The 14192-nt window shown below is 38.3% G+C and overlaps 1 protein-coding gene and 1 long non-coding RNA gene across 3 annotated transcripts in view; one reads left to right on the plus strand and one right to left on the minus strand.

Annotated features, from left to right (window-relative positions):
• Positions 1 to 900: 900 nt before the first annotated feature.
• Positions 901 to 14192, minus strand: part of LOC109921100 (leukocyte elastase inhibitor A) — a 16974-nt gene continuing 3682 nt past the window's right edge. The window contains exons 1-5 of one of the 2 annotated variants that reach the window (XM_048614367.1): positions 11695 to 11783; positions 11307 to 11485; positions 10408 to 10545; positions 8522 to 8639; positions 901 to 1067 (exon numbers count right to left, since the gene is read on the minus strand). In XM_048614367.1, coding sequence (XP_048470324.1) covers positions 916 to 1067; positions 8522 to 8639; positions 10408 to 10545; positions 11307 to 11474 — 576 coding nt within the window. In that variant the 5' untranslated portion in view covers positions 11475 to 11485; positions 11695 to 11783 and the 3' untranslated portion in view covers positions 901 to 915. Of the gene's footprint in view, positions 1068 to 8521; positions 8640 to 10407; positions 10546 to 11306; positions 11486 to 11694; positions 11784 to 14192 lie in introns of those variants that run through there. The other variant, XM_048614362.1, reaches the window with a different exon arrangement.
• LOC125486542 lies at positions 2072 to 10130 on the plus strand. The gene is made up of 3 exons (XR_007265194.1): positions 2072 to 2628; positions 8576 to 8650; positions 9661 to 10130. It is a non-coding gene; the product is annotated as an uncharacterized LOC125486542 (long non-coding RNA).

Below are 14192 nucleotides of genomic sequence, written 5' to 3' on the forward strand. Positions count from 1 at the left end.
TCCTGCTCATTCTGACATGGAAGTAATAATGAGGTTAGCTTGCAGTTTGTTTTTAGGTGAATCAGGGAGATATTAACTGAAGGAAAGCATCGAGCGACTGTGCAGGATTTCACAGGAACTAAAATCGACCCAGCTATACCAGCCTGACGAAGAATCTTTTGTGTAAAGATAGTGGCAAATCTTTTCTTGGCTTTAGTGTTTGTGAGGATATTGCTGGGAAGAAAGGAATGTTATTTGAAGCAGCAAGGTGACTCAGTGGTTAGCACTGCTGCCTCACAGTGCCAGGGTCCCAGGTTCTCACTCATACACACTTGGCACACAAAGTAAAAACTACCAAAGATTTTAAATCCATTCAATTGGTTAATATGTTATAAATGGTTAATATGTTATTAAACAAACGAACAAATCTCTAATCAGTACCCACATCAAAGAAGGTTAATCCTACAACAGCCCCTTAAAAATGTCAATCAAAATGTGAACTCAAACTCTCTGCTGAGACAAGTCATTGAGTCATATTAAATTCAATCAAACTTTCATAATGCCCTCAGTATATTACAACCATGAAGCCTATAAAATAGAAAGAACAGGTGGTTATGCTTTTCCTAAGTTACAGCAGAAGACCTGTCAATCAATGCACGCTGGAAACACAGATTTGGTTTAAAATTGACTCAACAGCCTTGTTTCATTCTTTATCAAAAGTCTGGGAATTTAAATAACTTCAGATCATGGCACTAAAAGATTATATTCCTCTTTCAACAGTGTTTCTGGCCTGCCATAATTTCCGGCCTCCCACACTGCAAATGAAACCTGCCATTTTTAAACGTCTCTGCGTTGTCCCAACTCAGACAGACAATGTGGCTCACTACCCTGTCTCCAAAAGGAAACAAATAACTTGGTGCAGTGTAATTACTTGGTTCAGAATACCTTACTCAGCTTGAATGGCATTTCCATTGTGTCTCGTTCATCAAACGTCTCAGCCCAGCTTCCTTTGAAGTAGATAGCATTCACCAACACAAGTCTAGTATCACTGTTAACTGAGCCGTCAGCCAGCAAGTCTTTGATTTTATCTGAATGGAATAAAATTCAGCAGATTCAGCACACTGGAAGAGTGCAAAACAAAAGGGAACAGTTTAAATCATTTGTAAATTTGTTTTTATAAATTAAAGAACTCAGGAAACAAAAAGTATTAAATTAACCGTTTCCAAACCTTTTGGCTAAAGTTTTGAAGACATTAGCTCTGAAAGATTATGAAAAACAGGAGTCTTTTCCCGCAAAATATCAATTAAACAAATTGTTTGAATGGCCTCCTTCTGCACGGTACGTTATGGTTCACTGGGGTAGTACTGGAAATCAAATCCCACAATTCCCAGAGTCATCACAAAGATTAAAAGATTTTTTTAAAAGAATTCCGCTATTTATCTTAATCTCATACCCAGGCTGACAGGAAGCATGGACTAGGTTTCTGTTCTGAACAAGAATGATTATTATACAAATAGGTAGACTTTTGTGACAAATAAACAATTATGAATTGGCAGCATGTAACTCAATTAGTTAACACTCTAATTCCCTTAAATGCCCCTGTACAGACACATATAGACCGATAGATAAAAGAAACATGGGTGGAAAAAAAAAACTGGGAAGGCAGTTCAGTGGTTCCTGTTCACAAGGTTTGCTGAGATGATTCCTGCATTGGTCAGAATGCTGCTTCTCAAATCTTCCTTCTCTGGATGTTTTCACTTACTTGCAGAAGGTATAGAATGACTCGTTCACACTTACAAAAGGTCTTAGACTGCTGATTGATAGAAAAATGAACTGGCTTTCAATTTATTTTTAAAACTGCAGCAAACAGAAAGCTCCTAAACCTCGGTAGATCTGAAGTCTTCTCCCCTTCTCATTCACAGCCCCAAGCTGTTCAACTACCTGGGAGCCAATCACATTTTTTGTTTTGGCAAGCAGAAGGCCTTTACCATCAAAAACTGGTCACTAATCCACAGTGAATCAGTGACTTATTGTCTGTTGAATCTCCATTGGTATACAGCCCTTGGATTCTAATTCATCTCAAAACCCCTATTATTGTTTATACAGTTGTAGGTTCAAGCAGTACCTACAATGAGTGTTAAGTTACTTGCTTTCTAAAATAAATACAGAAATCCTGAACAATCCTTAGTTTTTAAAACAATTTTTTCAGTACATAATCAAAAATGCAGAAAAGATGACACAGACTTCACAAGTAAATGGCCATCATTGTTTTGAATTGTGTCCGTCTGTTGTGTAATTGTCAACACTAAAAATTTTCCATATCATTCAATAACAAAATCATTAGCATATTATTACCTTGAACAGAAATAGTTTGTCCAAAATTATCAATGTTAGAGTCTATAATCCATACATATGTCTTTTCCTTGTGCCTTTGACCTTAGCTCAGTCTTTCAGGACATCTTTCTATTCCCTTTCGTCTCATTAACTCATCTACTTTCGTTTGTTTTTAGAGCATCCAAACTATTTGTCACAGCCATTTCAGAGTCGCACATTCTGGCCATCCTCTGTCAAAGAAAATTACATGGCAAGGCAAGGCTCAACCTGATAAACCTTTCCTGATACAAGGATGACCTAAACTGAGGGAGTAGAGTAAGTCTTTCTTATACTTCTTTTTCAGAACTAAAAGAGACTAGAATTGTGAACTGTACTGTTTTTAGGGTCTGAGCAGGATTCTTTACAAGTTTAATTTAACTTGACAACCATTGAATTCTATTCCATCGAAGTAGATTTTAGAGTGCAATTGGCAAGTTTAATTCAAACAAAAACAAATTGCTGGAGGAATTCAACAGGTCTGGCAGCAATCGGTGTAGAGAGAAACAGAGTTAAAAAGTTTTGAGTCCAATGACCCTGAAATCACTGTCAGTCATTTTGAAGAAGGGTCACTGGACTCAAAACTTTAACTTGATTTTGCAGTACACTGATGTTGCCAGATCTGATGAGCTTTTCCAGCAATTTATGCTTTTTTAGTTTCAGATTTCCAACATCTGGAGTTCTTTGTTTTGTCTTATGAAAGTTTTAATTGTTTTGCAAACATGTTGTTAATGATTTCCTGATAGCCTGAATCACAACATACCTTTGCTCTTCCACCCCTCATTCACTCTCTTACTTATTTTCCAATTGACAGGTAGCACTTTCGTTGCTATTATAGTGTACCACTTCATTAGTAAACATATTAAAGTTCGTTCTCCATAACATGGTTAGGAAGTAGCTCATATCGTATTATTTAATTAAAAATAATGCATTTGATTATTCTTAACATAATTATTTAGGATAAAAACTTTCAGAACCTTCGCAACCCGATCTATTGTCAGATACCAATGACAGGATTGGTACTATAGACTGAGAGTCTTATCCTTTGATCCACATTCATTTGGTTCTTAGAACACATCTACTTCTAGTCCTCCAGGAGTTATAAACAAAATCACAGAAATGAAGCATATTTGCAACCAGTAAGTGCTTACTAGCACTGTATCTTTAAGTCTCTGACCAATAATGAAATGTACCAAAAATATGGTTTTGTGACAAAACTAGGAGAGTGCACAGATGATTGGACCTTGCTGTATCACAAATTATATTAAATCCATTTAGACCACCAAGATGACCAATCTGCCTGCCTATGATTCAGGACAAAGGCAACTCACACTAGGTTTCATCATTAACATGAATATTTCTCTCTATTGTAATAAACTTTAACAAATGGCAGAAAAAAAAATTACTAATCTACTATAATGCAATTGAAACAATATCCTTTTAAAACCCCAAATATACACCATTTATCATCAAGACAAACAAAATACAGACACTTTGACACAAAAAATTATGGGTAGAAAAATATAGACAGGTAAAAACAAAGTTCTAAAAATCAAAAGTCCAGATGTCAAAGATGGCTTAAATTGTTTCTCATAGTTCCTCTTAAGTTTAGTAATGATGGCATGCTGTTGACTATGAAGCAATGAGTTTCCTTAACTTTAATAGTTGATCTGCTGGACCTAGATTTTTCTCTGTATTAGAAGGATTATTTCTTTTTAAAATTTCCTCATTTATCTGCCTTTTCACTCACCCTGAGAGAAGAGGGGCGATTTCAGATTTCTGGCTGTGGAGGTCTCTGGCTGCCCTGCACTTACCGACCTCTAACAAACTCTGTCAGGCAGTCTTTCCTTCACTCAACGACTCCTGGTGTCACTCTGTCTCAAAGTATTCCCCCACCCCTCTCACTGTTTTGAAAAGCGACGTTGTCTTGCACAGCTAAAAATGGACATCACGATGTTTCCAAGTTGCAAAACTCTCCTGGTATCTCAGCTCCACAGCAGTCATATTTCCATTCCAGTTTATGGTCCAAAAAGGTGTGGTCCCTTACAGAAAGTGACGTCATTGGTTTTATGTTCAGGATTAATGACTCTGAAAATGGCTATATTGAATATTCATAATCTTAATTTCCTCGATGCAGTTGCTCAAGGTATTGCTATTCTGGTTATGTCAAAATTTGTACCCTTTTCTGATCATAATAAGTGCCACATGAACCTTCCCAGTACAGGACCTTCTAACTGAATACCAAAGCTTTGGTAGATTAAAATGAAAACATAAAAGGAAGATTCCCCGTATTCTGTCAAATTAATGGCAAAGTTTACATTGAGGACTTATGCCCACTGTTTGAGACATCCCAGTCAGTCATTTTGGGGAGACCTTCATTACACTTCTCAAAAAGTAAAAGCAAAATTTGCTAACCCAGGGCAGCAGTCAGACTTACAAACGTAGGAATGGTATGAAATCAGTGTTGAAGAAACTCAGTAGGTCTGACAGTGTCTTTAGATACAGCCTGAGACCATGTTTTGAGTCTGCTAAGTCTCTTAGGTCATGACACTGTGTTTTCTTAGATTCAAAAGAAAATCATTTCAAAATGTTCACTTTGACTTTCTCTCCACGGAAGTCATCATACCTGCTACATTTCTCCAGCGCTTTCAACAGTAATTTGGAATCTCCACCACCTGCAGTACTATGTTTTTCTTTAATATAGGAATGGTACTCGTTCCTATTTAAGGACAGGAGCGGAACCTAAATGGCCGTCAGTGTTTTTGGTTATTGTGACTAACATTTGCACTTCTTATAGCTACAATCTGATTCCTCTCGTCTGCAGAAAGATGATCTAAAATTTCCAGAAAACATTGTTGTGCCCAGTTTTATGTTTTTATACTGAGGCTCTGTGCATTTTATCGGCAAACAGCAAAATGTAAAAATCATGAGTCAAATAATAGGAGATTCACATCAAAACTCACAGCCTAGGGAAATAAGAAAGAACCATGCCATAAGTTTTATAAAGTCCTGCAAATGTAATGAAAAGGAAAGCTTGAAGCCATCAAATTTATACTTGTGGACTTTAGGCACAGTATTTCTTAAGATAATACAGTCATGGAAGGTTTTGAATGTGCAATATGAATCATTCTGATGGTGTAAAGAAAATAAACTATCATTGTCAGTGAGGAGAAACTGGAAAAAGAAAAACATAATGTACATTATCATACAATGACTTTGTGTCTTGTTACGCTTAAGATTATGGATATTTAAAACTGGCATCTTGTCAGGAATTTTGCAACCTAGCAAAAGGTTGTGGGACTGTGATATTAGCTGGTATTGTGGTATGGTGCAGTCACTATTAAAGATCAATCAACTTCAGGTGTAGTATGAAATTGAACAGAATTTACACTCTGATCTCTGCAGATCTTTTTCACTGAAGTTCAGCAAAGCACCACTGTAAGACTATGCCTCCTGCATAAGTTTTCAGCTGAGTTAGGTGAATGTGGGCAGAATTGAATTACACTGAGCATCATGTAATAAAGAGTGCATCACACAGGAGACTGACTTTCCGGCAGCACAGGATATACACAAGTATTTTTGTGTACCAGTCAGAAAAGCTCCAGACGTCAACTAAAGCCAGTACATAAACTGGCTGGTACAATGGAAGTTTAATTGTTCAATTCAATTACTCAATTGATTTTTTAGAAAATTAACCTGTTAACTGTGCTAGGACATACTGTAAAACAGGTAGGACTTGAATCCAGGCTTTCCAGCCCAGAGGTAGGAATACTAATATTGCACCACATCAGCCAGAACATCATAAGACATAGGAGTAGATTCATCCCATCGAATCTACTCTGCCACTCGATCATGGCTGAGTTGTTTCTCCATCCCATTCTCCTGCCTTCTCCATGTAGCATTTGATCCCTTTACTAAATCAAGAAGCTAACTATCTCTGTTTTAAATGCACTCAATAAATTGAGCTGCACAGCCCTCTATTTTGTCCTCATCTCAGTTCTAAAGGGTTGTCCCTTCACTCAGAGGTTGTGCCCTCATCTCCTAGTCTCTCCTATTAGTGAAAACATCTTCTCCATGTCCATTCTATCTAGGCTTCTCAGTAGTGAGAAGTTTTAATGACATACCCCTCATCCTTCTAAACTCCATCAAGTACAGAACCAAAGTCCTCAAACACTCCTTATATGACAAGCCCTTCATCCCTGGGATCATTCTTATAAACCTCCTCTGGACCCCCTCCAATGCCAGCATATTCTTCCTTTGATTATGGGGTCTAAAACTGCTTACAATATTGCAAACATGGTCTGACCAGAGTCTTATACAGCCTGTGAAGTACATCCATACTCTTATATTCTCGCCCTCTTGAAATGCACACATTGCACTTGCCTTCTTAACTGCCAAATGAATCTGCATGTTAACCTCAAAAGAATCCTGATTTAGGACTCCTAAGTCCCTTTGTACTCGAGACTTCCGAAACCTTTCCCCATTAAGAAAATAGTCTACATCTCTTCTTCCTACCAACACGCATAACCCCACCGGTTCCTGCGTTGAATTCCATCTGCCATTTCTTTGTCCACTCTCCTAGCCTGTCCAAGTCCTTCTGCAGCCTCCCCACTTCCTGAACATGACCTGCCCCTTCACATATCTTTGTGTCATCTGCAAACTTAGCAACAATATCCTCAGTTGTTTTGTCCATAGTCAATTATTACGTGAATAGATGTGATTCCAACACTGACCTCTGCAGAACTCCACTAGTTACCAGCTGCCATCCTAACAAAGATTCCTTTATGCCCACTCTCTGCCTCCTACCAGTCAGCCAGTGCTCTATTAATGCCAGTACCTTGCCCCTAAAACCATGGGCTTTTATCCTATTTTAGCAGCCTCCTGTGCAGCACCTGGACAATGGCCTTCTGGAAATCTGCAATCTTCTTCTATGTTACTACCTAGCTTACCCTCGTATTACATCTTTTTCCCGCTTACTGCTTTAGTTGTCCTCTGCTGATTTTTAAAGGCTTCACAATACATGGTTTCCCACTAGTCTTCACCACTTTGTGTACTTTTGTTTTTATGCTGTCCCTGACTTCCCTTGTCAACACAGTTGCTTCATCACCCTTTTATTATGTTACTACCTCCTTGAGATGAATTTATGCTGTGCCTCCTGAATTATCCCCAGAAACTCATGGCATTACTGCTATAGTGTCTTTCCTGCTAGAGTCCTCTCAACTCTGACAAGTTCCTCCCTCATGCCTTTGTAGTTACCATTACCTGATAGACTGCTATTACAATCTGATTCAAGCATCTCCCTCTCAAACTGCAGGGTGAGTTCTATCATATTATGGTCACTGGTCCCTAGGGGTTCCCAAATCAAGTCTGCTTCATGCAACTGACCCCACCAGTCCATTTAAAAAGCATTTAATTATCATAGTCAGAACATGTTCATGATTTGAATGTAGCACTTCTTGCACGTTCATTCATTATATATCCTGAAGAAGGGTCATACTCCAGTTCAACAAGCCAACTGCTACCACTAAGACTTTAAAACCAAGGTAATCTGGCTGTGATCCGAGAGCATTAATTTAACAAACAGAAAAAGAAAGAATTGTGGATATTGGAAATTTCAAACAAAACCAGAAATAGCTGAAGAACCTCAGCAGTGTCAATGTTTTGGTTCCAGTAACCCTACTTCTGAACTGCTAAAGTAAGGTCACTGGACCCAAAACGTCAACTCCACTGTTTCTCCACAGATAGAAAAATAGAAAACAGGTGCAGGAGTAGGCTATTTGGCCCTTCAAGCCTGCACCACCATTCAATACGATCATGGCTAATCATGCAATTTCAGTATCCCACTCCCGCTTTCTCTCCATTAGCCGCAAGGGCTGCCAGACTTGCTGAGTTTCTCCAACTATTTCTGTTTCTGGTAGATTTAATTTACTGTTGCTACCAATCCTGATTTCAAGATTCAGGTCCATTCTATATAATACACAGAAGTATTCACACTGCTACAGCTAGAAGGGGAGGGAGGTCACCAAATTCACAACATCCATTCCATGTTCTCAAGAAGATTTCTTTAAGTTCACAACATCCAAAAGATTTTTACTTTCTTTGTGTTTTAAAGAATATCAATTCTTGCTTTACCCTCAGATTGTAAATAATTGAATAAGGCGGGAAAACTTACCTGCAGTCTGTAACTCCACCCACTTATTAATCTCTTGCCTTATTTCATTTGCAGCAGATCGGAAATCAACTGCAGACATCTTTTCTCCATAGAATTTCATGGAGGACGTAAAGAATTCCTGCACAATAGGTAATGGAAACACTTATATACATTTTGGAAGATTTCGAAGATTTGATTTAATGATGATCAAATAGTTGACCACTGGACTTGCTAGAAATTGGTGTATTGTCTGCATGGCAACATTAAAGCAGATTTTAAACATGTTTGATCCTGAGATGTAGGTGTTGCTGGCTAGACCAGCATTTATTACCCATTCTCAACTGCCCTTGAGAAGGTGGCAGTGATGTCTAGAGAAGGCAGATCAAATGACAGTGAAGGAGTGTTGAAATAGTTTTCAATCAGGACGTTGTGTAAGTTACCCTCCAAGTCACAGGTGGTGGTGTTTGCACGCATCTGTCCTTGTCCTTCTAAATGCTGCAAGTCATGGAGTTTGGAAGGTGCTGCCAAAGAAACATTGGTGAATTACTGCAGTGCATCTTATAGATAGTACACACTGCTGCCGACTCTCGGCAGTGAAGGGAATGCATGTTAAAGGTGGAGTGCCAATCAAGTTGAATGTTTTGTCCTGGGTGGCATTGAGCTTATGGGATGGTCATGGGAGCAACATTCATCCAGGCAAGTCAAGGCAATTCCATTACACTCTTGATTAATGTCTTGGAGAGAGTGGACAAGCATTAGGAAGACTGCAGGTGAGTTACTTGCCTCAGAATTCCAAGCCCCTGCCCCACTGTGAGAGCGACAGTATTCTGTTGGTTGATCGAATTTAGTTTCTGGTCAATAGGAACCTCAATATGTTGAGACTCAGATTCAACAATAGTAATTGTGATAAAAGGTGTACAGTGTATTATTGTTTGGAAATTTGGATTGCTAAAATAGAAGCAGCTAAGTTTTGCTTTCAGTTCTGTGAAGGAAAATGAGACTTGATTTCTTAAAAAAAAAATGCAAAAGAAAGATTGTTTGTAATCATGACATATAAACATTACTTCCAAATAAAACACATGATATAGTCAAGTACCCAGCAGGATATCTGTCTGTTAGTTCATGAGGTATTTCTAAAGTGGAACTATTATAATATACAGAAAAAAGGTTCCACCTTCATCCTAGGAAAAGGACCAAAACTTCAGTTCAGGAAGGAACAGTTTCATCTGAGCATCTGAGTTGTCTGCTGGTTTGTGAAGTCTCCAAGCCATGAGATTTTGTACAGAAGGGTTCAAGTTTCGGCCATCAGAACTGGAAAGAAGTGTAAAACTGTCCCAGAGGGAGAACCAGAAAGAGCCAGTCAAGGAAAGAAATTAAAGCAATGGGATAAGACTGATAGTTCTCTGGGATGAGTATCCGAAAAGGATATTTCTGGCGAAGAAGACTGAAACTTTACTGTTATTTTAACTGCTTTCTAAACCAATTATAAAACATTGTTTGTTATTATTTCTTTTATGTAATAAAGTTGTATTCTTGTGTTAAATCACATTGGCAGCCTCAAGATAATGTGTTGTGCTTAGTCATTGAACACAATTGCAAAAACAATAAACTTACTACCTGTCAAGCCAGATTTCATTTTGGGATCCGACTTGTTCAGTATTACCATCGGCTGGGATCATAACTTAATGCCATTGAATGCCAAATGGTGATGGTTAGATGTTCTCATGTTGGAGATGGAAATTACTTGGCACTTGTATGGTGCAAATGCCACTTGCTAGATAGCTGTAACTCTGTCTTTGAAAGGGTTGTTGTGAGAATCCACGTGCAGCACAACTGGAATGAAGTCTTCCAACCTAGTTACAGAGAACTGGAAGAATGTGGAAACAGGTGACCAACTCACAACTTACTTCTAGGAAGCTGTAGCTCTTCTCTCCATATAGTCGATTGGCCACTTTCAACAGATATGAAAAATCAGCTCGATTAATCTCAGATTGCATTTTCTGGAATCCAGAGTGGACATCTTGAACTTGATCAAAATGAAGAGTCTGTTATCAGAATAAATGCAGAAAACAAACATCACACAGGGAATTGTGACAGGGGCTACAAGTTATCATCACCTATTTTTAAGATCAGCTCAAACAGGAATGAGGAGGAATTTCTTCTCTCAAGGGGTAGTGAATCTATAGAATTCTTTACTGTAGAGGTAGAGTTGTTAAGAATATTCAAGGCTGAGGTAGATAGATTTTTAAAACAGTAAGATGATCTTGCATTATGGGGGTGAGGAAGGAACATAGAGAACACAGAGATCACATCAGCCATGATTTCATTAAATGGACTGAATGGCCTACTTTTGCTCCTATAGCTCATGGTTGCATGGTCTCTCTCTGTCATTTTGGTTCCTGCTGGTTTCCTTTGCCCCTTTCCTGCAGGCATTTATTCTGTGCTGGGATGCTATTCTGCACTTGCTGATCACCCTCCTGTAACTCATTACGAAGCCATTCTACAGGTCTAAGACTAGAGAGCAGTTGACAGTCACGTACTCAACCACAGGGCAAGTCAGGTAAAAAACAATTCTGCTCTCAGCCAGCATCCACCCATTCACAGCAGTAGAGATCATTCAGTAGTGATTAGAAGCAGGAAATCCTGTTGATGCTCCCATCCATAACGATGATGATTCCACTTAGATCGGGTAACAGCATCAACCAAGCATTGAATAGGATCCTCTTGTTCTGGGAGGCTCAGCCCCCTCGCTTTCTGCTCTAACCCACTGATTTAGCAAAAGCAAAAAAAGTCATTTCATACATACTTTTGCCATTTGAGATGCAGTGTTATTTTTTGCTCCAAGGTAAACCATGGCCAATGCGGCAGAGATGCTGAATGGAGAAAAAAAGATATTGCCATCTCGATTGCTTTCAGTCAGCTTTCTGAATAGGTCAAGAGTGAAAAGGCAATTTGCTTTGCTCAGCTCCTCCATGGTGTGTTACACTGCAAAGAAAATAAATATAAAACACAAATGCTGAGAATAACAAGGTTCTCGAGAAGGTTAAATGAAATACGAGGCTGTGAAACTGAAGAAAGAACTGGCTAAAGAAATCGTAATCTGGGTGTTTGCAATGAAATGTTTAGAACTGTGCTATAAAACTGGACACAGGCTTTTACTTTTTATATGTCCAAGATGAAATTGCTGAAGTCACCTGAGTTAGTTGATGAATACTTGATGCAAAAGTGTCTGTCTTCATTGCATTCATATTGCAACACCAGCTTTTAAGTCAACATTGGCTAACTGCAAAGTACAAAGTAAACTGCTTCACTTTAGGTGAAGTAGATGATGTGTCACATTAATTTTGGCAGTTATTGGGAAACAAAAAGGTGAGGCGCAAATGCAGATTCTTGGAGATAGCCATGGTAAATAACACATTACATGTGGTTAAAAATTAAATGTTAAAGGCATTAAACACCATGTTTGTATCACGAAAGAGATACAGACCTCGCCCAATTTTTTTTCTAGTACTGTATTTTAAAACAGAAAATATCTTCTAAGACAATGTTCTGATAGATTTATCTATAGCAGCTATGAATCCTAAACTGGCATTAGTCAGTAAATTATAGAAGGTAAAATGCACAAATGGAAAGTTTCTTCTATTCTTTGCTCTTTTACCACAGACCACACAAACATGGATCATTTTAACCAGATCCACCAACTCCATAAAACAATGCAGAAAGATTACTCAAAATTCGGAAGATTAATAAAAGGCATTGGAACAAAAGTGATTGATTAGTATAACAGGTGAGGGGCTGAACAATCAGGTCATTGTCTTATCTTTCAGCATTAGGCCATTGCTTTTAACTTCTTTGAGTAGTTTATTAATCTGTGGTTATAAAACAAGTTACTGAACATGCAGTATCACATAAGAACGACTCATCTTTATTATATTGTGTTCCATTGTCCATCATTATCACCACTTCAGTCAATGGTCAACCACTGTTATTCATGTTTCACCTCTTGCCAAGTCTGAACAGCTAGTAAAGGAAGCTTTGAAAATGCTCCAATTCTGCTTTTGTCTGGTGAGCTCAGTCATGTATTATCTTGAAGTTAAGGGTGTTGAACGAATACATGCAGAAGCACACATTGCTTTTTAGGCTCTGTAATCCCATGTTGCTACACGTCATTCTGTTCATAAAGCTTGTATCAACCATTGACCTTGATTTCATTGAAAAGAAACCACAAAATGGGATGCAAACACTTGATCATCCACTGATAGTTTCTGAGTTTCCATCACTACCTTCAAATATTTTTCCTTTAGCAAATATTACGTTATGACAAGATACATCAACAAATAACCAGATAGTTCCAGATAAAGAAAACCATTCAATCCTTATTTATTCGTTCATCCATAAATGTCTTACAGTTTTGAAATCTTAAATGCATCCTGAGTTTTCACATGCACCACTTTGCCTGGAAATTTATACTTACTGTTCATCACTCACTTTCTAGTTCCCTTGCTGTCTGACTTGTAGCTATTTCCATAGCATTCACAAGACACCTATGTTCGTTATTTTTGCAGAGGACTGTATAGCACTGAAACAGTATTTGGCCCACACAAGCTTCCTCCCATCTTACTTCCCCCTGCCCTATCAATACAGCTTTCTCTTTCCTTCTTCATCACTTACTTGTCTGGCTTCCATGTAAATACATCTGTGCTCTTTTTCATGATCACTCCATGCTGCTACACATTTCATGTTCTCACCACTCTGAGTAAAGAACTTCTGCCTGAATTATTATTTCTCATTCACAGCATCCTGGTTTTGAACTCCCCTACAAATGGAAACATCCCAAACACCTTCAAAATTTGAACTAACTTTCTTCTGTAACCTCTCTAGCCTCATTTCTGGGGAATAGACATCCCTGATAGTTGCACCTTCTGCTGTAGTACCACTCCTGTAACTTTAGAAAATGTAAAAGTAAAGGGCTTCCAGGTCCTTTGAAACATGGAGACTAGAGCAGCACACAGTCCTTCAGGTGTGATTTCTCCAAGTTCTATAAATATTTGATTTGATTTATTGTAGTCACATGTACCTAAGCAGAGTGAAAAGTGTTTTTTTGCAAGCAGTACGTGCAGATCATAGCAAACAAGGGCATACAGATCCTAGGGTACTTCGACAGAGCAAGGTATATAAGGTTATAGCTGCACAGGAGATGCGCAAAGCAAGATCAACATTATCAAGAATATTAATGCTTTGAATTATATTGCATCTGTTGCTTCCTACCTTCAATTTGATTAGAATTTATTTTGACAATTTACTCCGAATTCCCAGATTACTGAATTCAACTCAAAAGTTCACGAGGAATTTGTTTCAAATGTGTTTTAGAATCCACGTGTACGAGACCATGTTGCATTCTGATCTGCATTTGAGATGTTGCTTCCACCAAGCAGGTAAGCATAATAAAACGTGATCATTCCTTTTATATTGTGTACTTTTCATTAGCTTGTGGACAGATCCTCAAATATACTTCTGCAGTGTGAACAGAGTTTTAATTTCCTGTCTAGTTTATCCCCTTGTTTGAATACTGACCACCTAACAGCCTCCCCAATGTCTAACAACTCCCTCAAATGCCCCAGCATCTGCAGTTCCTGCTATCTCTGAGCCTCTCTGCTCCTATGATGCTGCTTGGCCTGCTGTGTTCATCCAG

The sequence above is a fragment of the Rhincodon typus genome, chromosome 2, assembly GCF_021869965.1.
Source record: "Rhincodon typus isolate 14 chromosome 2, sRhiTyp1.1, whole genome shotgun sequence".
NCBI classification, from domain to species: Eukaryota; Metazoa; Chordata; class Chondrichthyes; order Orectolobiformes; family Rhincodontidae; genus Rhincodon; species Rhincodon typus.